Below are 12,334 nucleotides of genomic sequence, written 5' to 3'. Positions count from 1 at the left end.
AAAAAGGACTGATTTTCTCTACAGGTGTACAATAAACATGTGATAAACTGAATTGAATATCTAAAGCATGTGCTCCTTTCTACAATATTTTGGAAAAGCTTAATCATTTGTTTTAAAAGTTGGTCTAGAATCATTATGTAAAAATAATAACAACATCAACAGGTACAATCAACCACTTTAAATATTTTTCATCTGTATAAATAAATGTAATAACTACATATTCTATTAGGTACATTACGTAAGAAGAGATATGTGCACTGACATCAAAATCAAATTTGATGACTTTTTTTGAAACCATACCAACCAACCATGGTTAGATTTTGCAAAAAGTCATACTACTGATGAATAAAATGCCAGTCATATATTCCACACTCTAATAACAGATTAAATACCTATTTATTCATGTTTTATCTTATACAATTTGTCCTTTCACTGCAAGTACCTTGGGCTGTAAGAATTTTTCTAAAAATTGACAAAATATAGAGTCATAATGTTATCCAACCCAGACTACAAAATTAAAAAGGAATTAAACCTACTAAAAATTCATTATAATGTATTCTTTATTAATGGTTAAAGCACGACTCTCTCCACAAAGGATGCTCAGGAATTTTAAAATAATCACCAGGCTCTTCCTTGATCAGCAAAATGATGACTGATGGTATATACAATGACAACAACTAATCAGAAAACCAAATCTAACTCATTAAAGTTGCTTATTAGAAACTGGGTTAAAGTACAATATGAACAACCAGCAAGAAAAGAAATATATTTGAAAAAATCAGCCGGCATAATGATGCCATGCAACTGACCCAAGTCTTTTGTTTACTTTTTTAGAAGCTAATCTTATAAGAAGTCCTCTCTGGCAATCTCACCGATTTCAAGCTCAAGGTGTTTAAAGCTCAAGGTTTTTCACTACAGTGATAACAAGTGACAAATGTCATTTTCGAATGACAGTGCAAAAAAAAAAACCAAACTACATTTTAAGTCCCAACAGGACTGAAATTAAAGTCTTATAAAGTTATATTCTAATTTAAAAGTTCATGATTAGTGTATTAAAACACATTTTGAAAAACACTGGTACACTGAATTATAGTGAAGTTTGCAAAATAAAAACACTTTCCCTTTATGACTCATAATTACATAAATTCTCACTTTCAAAATACAGAAATATTTCTTCTGAAAGAGAAATAGATATAAAAGACCTCAAGTTCCATAAAGAAAGTGGTTCATCAAACACTAAGGTTTTTAGTATTTAAAACTTACCCTATGACTTGAACCAAATAGAACCTACTTTCAATAGGTCTCGTACCACTGAAGATGGTCATTTTGCATACTAATTAAAATAAAGTTATTTTAACACTACCTTTTTGAAAATGATCATGTAAGTACACTCTAAATATGCAACTAGTCACTTCTTTGTACTATTCAATTGATATTCTTTCAAAACACAACTGTTTTAAATTAATTCATAAAAATAATAGTTATCACCATCTCATGTCTGAAAGATACTCACCTCTATGAGGCTGGAGTGTATTCCGATCAGGTACGGCATTGGGGCACTAAATTAAAAATATATATGTATGTATTCATATAGCTCATTAAAACTGAAACAATAATATAAGTAATTCAGAATGCTTTAAAAAATAAATTTATTAAATGTATAGTTCTAACATAGTACACCATAGATATTTAAAATTATTCAGTATAGAAAACTCAAATATAATCTTAGAGGCCATTAATATATTCAAATTAAGGTTGATTTATATAAAATCACAAAATCATTTATAATTAAAAGTTAAAATGTTTAAAAAACAAGAATATTAGGGTCTAGGCCGTAGTCTGGGATGAATCTTTTCTGTATACGTCCCATCAAATATATCCTAAATAATCATCAAATTTACTAACATTTCTTTGTACAGTTTTTTTATTCAGTTAGATTCTTATATGATTTTCTTAATATATATTCATTGTTTCACACCTACTATTTAGTCACCCAAATTTTTGAGTCAGTCACAATATATTTACTGAGACCTACTATGTGCCAGGCACGGTTTGGGAACTAGAGGTGCAAAGATAAATAATTTCCTCCCCCACTGTTACCATTCTATTTCTGTGCTATCTTTCCACTCATGTATCTTGTCTATTATTTAAACTCTGTACATTCTTATTTATCCCACTTTTAATTGTAATAATAATATAATTTTAATAAATTTAAAAATATTCAGGTAAGTTTAAGAATTCTATTGATTAATTCAACACAATATGTGGGGCATACTCAGGTGCCAGTACCTGGCATAGGGGTTAGGGTACAATAATAAACAATATAGACAGAATATATTCCCTTCTGGAGCTTATACTCTGGCAAAGAATACAGACATTAAATAATTTTTGTAATATACAAATTAAGACTTACTAGCAATTTCAAAAATATTTCTCATGAAATATAGGGCGGAAATTATTCAACTTGACATTTCAAAATTAAAATGTTATTTAACAAGAAAACATGAAAATGAACAATGTCTACAAATGTGATAGAAGATATGCAAATAAATAGCTAGTTAAAAATAAAACATTTTTGGCATTTCTTTTGTATACATCTTTGTGTTATATTTAATGCAAACCTTTTCTGTTAATGAAAACAGATAACCTTCTTTTTCAAAGAATTTGCATAATTTCCCAAACATCCCCGTCATTATTAGAACAGAGCTGTCCAAACTCCTGCATGTCCACTTTGCTACTGAGAATCAGTAACAGATAAAAGAGGCACCTTGGTAGATCCACAGTTTTCAAAGTAACCTTAAACAGTTCCTAATTTATTCAAGGATGGCTAGCCACTAACTTCTATATCCAGGATTCACAAAACATAAAAACGGTTCAAGTTCTTATTCCAATCCTTATTAGCCTGTTCCTTAAGTCATATTGTACTAGATTCTAATTCCCAGTTGTCTTTGTCTTCTACAGCTTTGTTCCTTCTTATTTCTTTTTATTTTTATGCAGTAGACCATCTGGAATTGATCTGATATTCTGGATATTTCATTTGACTGAAAGTTGAGAACTATTTATAGGCCTTGATATCCCTAAGATCTAACATATTTTCTGCCTTCAAAAGGAAACAGAAGGAATAAATGTGGACTCTTCCACTTTTGCTTAAATAAAAGGAGGCTAGTTGCTTCCCCAGTTCAAGTTCTCATCTCTGGAATTCCTTCTGTGACTCCATAGACGATATAAAATATGTGCCACTAACTCCTCTGGGCTCCCATGACTGGGTTCCGGCAACTTTCACAAAACAGGGTGGGCAACTCCCAAGATCTTAAATATGTCAAGCCTTCTCCACACCCCAAATAGTACAAATTTATTAAAGTTACCGTGCAATTTTCCAATTCGCCCCAGGCTAGGTTATCCGACCAACAAGATTCATAATATAGAAAGATTCAAAATATCTCAAACCTCAAAGCACGTTTTAATACAATGAGTGTTAATCAAAACACTTAAGACTTCTAAAATAATTATTACATCCATTTTACGTATGTTGAAGGTACACTGAGTGGATTTCAGATTTCAAACAATCAGAGCCCAAAGTAATAACTACCAACTGAAGTCCTACGAAATACATCTAAGATAACACTTTTAAAACTTCATGAAAGCTAGTTATCTCTTGAAACATAAACAATAAATTTACAGAAATTGTAAAACTAGAATAAAAATCCAATAAAGAATTCCTATGCAGATTTAATAATAAAGTAACCCAAAACTTTTTCTATGGGATCACTGGGTATCTCTACGTGTTTTTACCTCACTAATTTCTACAAAATCTAAAATATAAACATGTTAGACTGCAAACATTATTAACTAGAGCATACTTTCCTAAAATAAATATGATGTTTTTTCAGAATATAGATTTAACTGAATAGCTATTTCATTGTCATGAAAATTGGATTGTATACATCCTAATATTAAGTCAGCCAAGTCTCATGAAAAGTGATTTTGCTCCCCTAGCTGAAATCTCCTAATGAGACAGTGTTAATAAGTCAGGAAGAGATCCTTGGCAACACAGATGTGTTATCAGCTATGTGCAAAACTATCCTAGATCTTTCTGTCAATGGAATTATTTTGCAAAGATAAGATACAGAAGGCTCTATTATGACTGCTGCTTCTTTTCGGTAGCAGCTAATCTTTGCTGAAAAATAATTACTATGTATTAGCTTTTTTTCTTTTTAGGTTTTCTCATGGAGGCCACCCATGGGGTAGACTGTAACAGCAGTATATTAACTTAGGGTAGTCTAAACAACATAATCTACCATTTATGTTTTTAAAACACGATTCTCTTAGGAGCTAAATCTTCTCCTTTCATAGAATGAAGAATCAGATAGATAATAGCCTAAATAAAAAGGTGACAACCATTCTCGAACAAATAAATGATTATACTTTTACTGGTACTGGAATCATACTACCTCCGAGGTGTTTAAGGGCTCAGAAGGTTAAGCGTGTCTGGCAACATCACTTTAGACTTGCTATATTAAAGTACTTTCCCTTTGTTGTTTTGTTTTGTTTTGCTTTGTTTTTTCAGTATCAATACCTAACATGAGATCCACCCTCTTAGCAAATTTTTAGGTCTACAATAGAGTATTGGTTAAGTAAAGGCACAATGTTATACAGATCTCTAAAACTCAATCACCTTGAATAACTGAAACTTTATACCTGTTAAATAGAAACTCCCCATTTTCCCCTTATACTGGTAGATTAAGGGGAAAACAAAGATGGCGTCACTTCTTCCCAGTAGCCTTCCCTACCCTAGCAGATAGGTGGGCACTTCCTCCTAGGTGTTCCACTCAGCATTCTTTTATACGCCTCAGACCTAAACCCTATAGCATCACAGTATTCCTCTGTGCTCATCATGTGCGCATGTGTACATGTGCACAAACGTGGGAATTTCTTCCTATCTGGGGATCCAAGAGGGCAGAAGCTACGTCTTACTCATTACATTACATACTTGCGGCCTGGCAAACACATGTTTATTAAATGTCTGGCATACAAATGGATGAATGAATGAGCCGACAAATTAGCAAGCCTTCGCCAGCCGACCAAGATGCGCTATTCATCCATGGTCACAAGATGGCATCGTGGCCCTCCAAGTCTGTGCCACACCAGAGACACACTTCCAGGAGCCAGGACTGCCTCAGGATTAGGAAAGCCCAATCACCTTGAAGAATTGGCAAAATACACATCTACCCCTATCACATCTTCCTGGTGCTATTTTTGGAGTGGAATATAAAATTTTCTTTAAAAAAAAACCCCATGAGATTGAAGGGATAATCTCTAATATTTTTCTCCCTTTTGCATATAGGATCATTTGCAAAGATGTAAAGGGAAGAAAACCACTTTCCCTAGGGAACAGTTTAGTCCATGGAATATTCTGACAATGAAAGAGAGCTGGAGTCATAGACAGCTATTTTCGGGAAAAAAAAAAAAAGTATATGATACTGCCCACTTCCTATGTTAGAAGCTGAGCCTATCACTGTGAACTTAAGGTTCAGGAACTCTCAGATAACTCCTTGTTTGACTATCACTGCTCTACTCTCTGGGCCAGAGAAGTGCCTGGCATGGCAGCTGTTAGAACTTGTCCTAAAGGGGCTATTTCAGAGGTTAGAAACTAGTAAGACTGAAATATGAAACAAGCTTCCTTCACCACAGTGGAAGCAGCAGAAAAAGGACTTGACGGCAGGGTTAGAAAGTATCAGGAAGACGTATCTGGAAAGAGGTAGCAATAGTTTCTAAATAACAGTATTTTAGAAAGTCCTAAGTGTGTAATCATTACAGAGAACTGAACTTAAAGGGATGTTACTTCCTAAGATTTCAGAACATTTTTTATAGAAAAATTTAAATGGCACTAATATTACATATGATAAAATATAATTCTAAACCTCACAATTAGAAGTGTTGGTTCTTGAACCACTACTTTAATATAGATTTAAAAAAATCATACATCAATATATTTTCAAATACTTTTGTCAATATTATTTAAAATAAGTTTTAATTACTGAATACTATGTGGAAAGATCTACTACACATGTCGACATGAAAGAATTGAGGTTCCTGCTTTCAAGGATGCTAATCTATTCTAGGTATACTGGTCAGAGAAGAACACTCTAAAGTGAATACCAAGAGAGCTATTTCTAGATCCAGCTTTACTCTCAGATTCGTGTGTGTGGTGCTTCACAGTGTAATTAAACCACACACCTACAGTCTCCTGCCCCACTGTTTCTCCCTCCCAGCACCCAAAGTGCAGAATGGCAGTGGGAGGTCACTGGAAACCTGCTGCCCAGCATTATCAATACTATTACCCTGCTGTGGAAACACACAATTCACTGGTATAATCAATATGTGGCCAAAGATATGTACTCTCGTTAAAAATCATTTGTCCTGAAGAGGGCTAGTCTTGAAAACGTCAATGTTATGAACTTAGATCATTTTAACCCTTAAACACTTTAAGTGATCTGCTTTTCATGAAATCAGAAAGTTACATAAATAACTACTTTGATCCTAAAAGAGCTTTGTTTTTTAATAACATTAGTTGTGATATAAATGAACACATTATGGTCAAAATCAATTCCTTCTTTCTGTGTGTGTGTGTGTGTGTGTGTGTGTGTGTGTGTGTGTGTGTACGTGCGCGCGCACATGCATGGTTTAGAGTAAAAATGTCATCTGGTTTCTTAAGAACTGAGCTACGCCTGCAGAAGACGATTACCCTACAGCCCCGAGGAAGATCCCAAGGCTGCTGTTTGGGAGTCTAATTCTTCCCTAACCTCCAGGAGAAGGGGACAGTTGAAGTCAGACTGGGTGAGATCACTGGCAGTTGTGTCTGTGATGCCAAGAAACTTTCCAGAATTGCCCCCGACACTTGTCAACACTGATTTTCACAGTGGCTCAAGGCTGAGGCTTCGATAACCAGGAACTCAGGGAACCCCTGCATTAGAGGCAACCCCTCTGCTGGTATCTGGTACTGGATGTGCTACTGAGGGAAGAGGCGTGCGGGAAAGTGTGTCCTGAGGGGGAGGTAACGAGCGTGTGCTCCAACATAGGCAACCTGGTGTCTGAAAGACTCTGTGGACAAATGCTGGCATCTGGGATGTGGTGCTCTCACTGACACTACAACTTCCGTAAAATGCTCCTAACCACCGCGAAGACTGGGTCGGCTTCTATTTATGCCTTTAGTTATCCAGATGATTATAGAAGAAACTCACAAAATCTAAAGAACTTTATGTTTGCCAAGTATAAATTTTTGCTACCTTTGGAGAGAACTACTCTTCCCTTCATAAAACCACCTTTTAATACTTGTTACTCATCTCCACGTCACGTTTCAGGGATCTCATTCATATATATACACACATGTACTCCAAGCTCACTTGATCTACACATGAATCGCTCTTTCTAACCCTAACACCTGGGCTGCCAGGAGTCCGGCAGAGCCAGCTTACCAGCAGTAGTCCAGCAGATGAGGAGGGAGCGCTGGGATGTAGATGTGCTGCCAGTACATCGGGTAGAGCAGGGCGACCGATCCATGGAGACAGGCGGTTAACTAGAATTTGTGAAAGGAAAACAGCAGTAAGCAGCCGCTGACCCTCCAGAGAGACATGCTCAAGTTATCAAAGACTGATGATACTCATAAAACAATTTACTTAACGACCTGAATCACATTATCTTGACCAATTCTGCCTGCAAAAAGCCTCATGTTTCAGAAGGCCCTCTGAAAAATACATAAGCAACAAAGTAGCTTCTTGGGCATCTTATGTGGACGGTTATAACTTCCTGAAAATATAGTGTTTTGGGGCAAAACTTAGAACATATAAAAGGAAACCTGAAAAATTAGGCGAGCATCTTAGAAGGAACCGTAGGAAAGTACAGTGTGTGCCGCCCAGGTTGCACTCACTCAGATTAATACACACCACGATGCAATATGGGAAGGAGGAGAGGCTGAAAGCTCCTGGGGGATATCATTAGGGCAAATTGCCAAAGAATGAAACATGAGCCAGTCAGGAGAGTCTGGAAGCTGCAGTATCACCAGGGGACTCAATGTTCGACAGTTGGAGCTTCAGCAACGTGTGAACCGCGGGTGACGGTATCAGGAGACTCTGCTCACTGACACGGAGAATGTCACTATTGACCAGCGAGCTGCCCAAGCTTGACAGCTGTACCACAGGAAGCCAAGGATATCATAATTTCATATTTAAACTGTTCATTTCAGATTAACATCGTGTTTCCTAGCTTTATATCACAACAGCTGCAAATACACTGATGCTATTTTAAAGGTAATTGCCATTTTAATTGTTTTGTTTTGGCAAGCAGTTAATTAAATATTTTTTAATGCTTAACAAAGGGATATCGCTTTTTTTTCCTCCCTCCTACTGACCCTCATCAGAATTCTTTCTCTGACTTCGTTTACATTTTAAATTATATTTCTGTACGTGTTGAGTCATTTCTTTAGCATTTAAAGCAATAATTAAATCAGCATTCTTCATTTTAAAGTTTTGCTATAGTCTGCATTTTCAAGACATTTACTGAATAAGTCATTTTATTTAACTTGAAAATCAGAATTTAAAAACAAAACCATCTGAAAATGCACCACAAAATTTCTATAAACCATTATTTCTATTTTATTATACAAAGGAATTAAAATTTATACATAGTAATCAAATTAATTCAAAAGGATAAATGTAAACAAAGTAACTCAATCTTAACAGCAACATTTGTCTATATTTAAGTGCAAAATAGTTCCATTAAATTTTTAAAGTCAGTTAAAATAATCTAATCTGAACCAAAAACATAAAAATTTTGACTAAAAGTACTTTCATCTTCGTCATATGTATTATATTTTTTTTCCAGTTAAGATTTTTAATTAATTTTATACGGCAAAAAATTTATTTGTTCCATTTAGAATGCTATCATCAAAGGGTTTTATTACTTTGCACTTAGAAGTTTTAATAGTTTATCTACACTATTCCTTCAATAAATATTATTTTTAAAATTCCTTAATTAGAGCATACAGTATACCACTAGGAGGCATTCAGATTCTTCTATGTAACAATTACGGACCAGATTTATTTCTCTCACATATTTGAACTAGAGGGAAATGAAAATGGGGTTGATCTCAGTTGTGTCAATTCTTAGAGAGCTTGCATGTGCTCCCTGGTTGTAAATGAGGTAACTTTAAATGTTTCAGTGTAACTTGATGGGCTAAAAGCACTTATGTAGCTGTGAAAGGCAGTTAATTTACTCAATTTCTTCATCTGCAGATAGATGGCTTTTAGAAGAGCTCATTTAAAACCGTTTTAAAAAGGAAAGTATTCTTTTTTATTGTTGAGAAAATAATTAACAGTGTAACAAGAGGGAAAAAATGCATTCTCAAAATGAGGAATTATAATAATAGTAACTTATTTTACTAGGCACACCCAGAGTCCAAAGCACTCTATTAAATGCTACAGCTGTTTCCCTTTGCCCTTAATGGTTATCCTTAAGTGAAGTTATGAATTTCTCACTAATAAGGCACAATATCATCGGATGAATTTGACTGGTTTCTTAGAGGATGATTTCTGCAACGGGAAGCAAAGTCACAAACTTTCTGCAAAGGCCAGCATTCAGCAGAGGGTCATGCCAGCTAATCAAGATCTACCAGGAAAGAAGGAAGCTCTACAGGATTTGTTAGCTTCTTAGATGCAGGGGATCAGTGACAAGGAGAGGTAAAAATGCTACCCATCCCACATCCCCACCCCGCCCCAAACCTCAGTTTCTGGCCTAAGCGACCAGGACGAATTATTTAAAGAAATATAACAAAAGTGTCAGGTTCAGGTGGGACTGTAAGGAATGTGCTCTCACAAATATTGATTCTGTTAACTATGAGACATCCAAGTGGAGATTTCCAAAGAAGGCAGAAACCTACCAAAGAAGATCCCCCTTACACACCTAGCATCATGTAATAACTATGTGATTTAAAAAATAGAGAAGATACTATTACAGCCTATACTTTGTAGAGGAGATAGTAAAGTTGTAAGTAAAAAAAAAATACAATTAAGAAAAAATAAATTTACTAGGAAATTAAACACAGTTATATGCAAGTTGTATAAGGTAAGAACGATTAAGTACATCGTGGACAAAAGTTAGGGACTGGCCATTAAGAGGCTGTGCCACTCTGGCACACCTGCAAATATAACCAGATCCCAGTTTCCTAATCTTCAAAGTAAGAAATATATGCTAGACGATCTATAAACCCCGTCTCTGGGAGATCTAACATTCTCTATGCTTAGATCAGATCAATTCTAACATTTTGTATTTTTAGTAATAATTAAGAATTGTTTTTTCCATATGGGTGGTTAACAGAACATTTTAACTAGACTATAATTCAGATCCACCTTCGAAATCTATCTAAACATAATCTCTAAAAGCTTTAAAGCACATTAGGTAACTGTGAAATTGGAGACATTATAATAATTTACTTGCTTAATTCAACAGAGTTTTTGAGTACCTGCCAGGTGCCATCATAAATCTCTACTAAGCAACAGGGACACAAAACAGGACAAGTTACATATCAGTGGGGAAAGCAAACAATAAACAAGTGAAACACATATTATGTCAGAGGTAAATTTTATGAAGAAACCTAAAGCAGGGTAAGAGCAGAAGGGCTATTCTAGACAGGAGCATAGGGACAAACTCTGATGTGGCCACATCTGCACTGAGACCTGACTGAAATATGGGAGCCACGTATGGTGCACTAGGGGAGAGGGGCATTCAGGAGTCCTGAGGTGGGAGCAGGCTTGGCACCTTCTTGGAGTAGTAGGGGGTCGGCTGATTAGATTAAACGGGAGAACAGCAGGAGTTGAGGTCAGAGAGGAAGCAAGGTCGGAACTGAAGAGCCTCCTGGGACACAGCAAAGACACCAGATTTCATTCTGGATAAGATCTGAACACAGTGCTAACTGTCACAACAAATCATTTACCTAGAACATTTCCAGAACTTTGCAAATTAAGGAAAATAAACAACATACTTTGGAAGATTGCTTTGCAGAATAAAGTTCTATAAAGAAATGAGATCAAATGGAGTATAGTCTATAAAAATACTGAATCACTATGCTGTACACCTGAAACTAGTATAATATTATAAATCAACTACATGTCAATTAAAAAAAAAGAAATGAGATCAATTTATAAGCCAAGTAAGAAGGAAAATCTTCTTACTTTTAGGTTATTTATGAAATATTGAATCTTTAAGCTTAAAGGGAAATGCTAATCGTATTTCTTTGGATCAGAATTACTCAAAATTCTATGATAGGTTCATGATAGGGCTAGAACCCCACAGCACTCTCTGACATTCTGTCAGCTGTTTCTCTACCACCACATAAGCTGTTCTTCATGAAAGCAGGGGAGAGGAGAGAAGAAGATTCGGTGTTTGGGTTAGAACACGTTCCTGGCATAACATCCTTGAAACTGAAGGACTGATACACTGCTATCACTGAACACACATGAAGTGTACTAAATAAAGCAAAAAAAGGTTAAAGAAAAAAAATCTTCGTTAAATGGCACAGGAATATTTAAATGCACATATAATTTCACAAAGCACACTCAATATATTGAACTGATTGAGACCCAAAGTGTTGACTGACACAAAATAAAATCACTGGGATATTTATTTCCCATACAGTACAACTGTAAAATAAGTACATATGAAAACCGTGTGAAAGAGACAAGAACTGGGGCCTGTGAAATCAGAGGGAGAAACCTGACAACAAAGGTTGGCAACAGTGAGCTTAGTGGTGGAATAAAGGCACCCAGAGCTTCCCATTCTGGCCACAGGTCTAAGGGAGTTGCTCTCACTGACAACAGTAACGAGAGCAAACGTTTACATGATGCTAGCTCTGTGCCAGGAACTATTCTCAGCACTTGACATACTCAGAGTTAGTGCTACAACAACCTTATGAAACAGGCAGTATTATCGCTACTCCCATTTTACAGATCAGGACACTGTGGCAAAGTTACACCAATTGCCTGAGATCACACAACTGGCAAGTGGCAAATCCAGGAGACCAATGCCAGCAGGCTCCAGAGCCCAATAACCAGTACATTAACCTGCCTTTTGATATACAAAGATTCAAAATTCCCATTCATTATAAGGTTTTGAATAATATATGCTGGCTGAGAATATTTTATCCTAATTATATAGTGGAGAATGAGTCTCTGACTGAACAGACAGACAAGAACAGCTGACCTTTAAATGAAAAATTCAGGGTCTAGGACAGAGATGCAATTTACAGAAGTTTCCCAGGCATCACAGTCTGCGCCTTCAGCAG

At 35.8% G+C, this 12,334-nt stretch overlaps 1 protein-coding gene across 1 annotated transcript in view; it reads right to left on the bottom strand.

Moving 5' to 3' along the window:
- The window catches only part of DENND1B (DENN domain containing 1B), a 253,493-nt gene that overhangs the window by 109,505 nt on the left and 131,654 nt on the right, over positions 1-12,334 (bottom strand). The window contains exons 10-11 of the mRNA XM_007459659.1: positions 7,476-7,576; positions 1,514-1,559 (exon numbers count right to left, since the gene is read on the bottom strand). Of these exons, the coding sequence (XP_007459721.1) occupies positions 1,514-1,559; positions 7,476-7,576 (147 nt within the window). The remainder of the gene's footprint in view (positions 1-1,513; positions 1,560-7,475; positions 7,577-12,334) is intronic.

This window comes from Lipotes vexillifer, unplaced genomic scaffold, assembly GCF_000442215.2.
Source record: "Lipotes vexillifer unplaced genomic scaffold, Lipotes_vexillifer_v1.1 scaffold830, whole genome shotgun sequence".
Classification (NCBI taxonomy): domain Eukaryota; kingdom Metazoa; phylum Chordata; class Mammalia; order Artiodactyla; family Lipotidae; genus Lipotes; species Lipotes vexillifer.
Note: the sequence above shows the minus strand (reverse complement) of the source record. Positions and strands in the feature narration are given on the sequence as shown.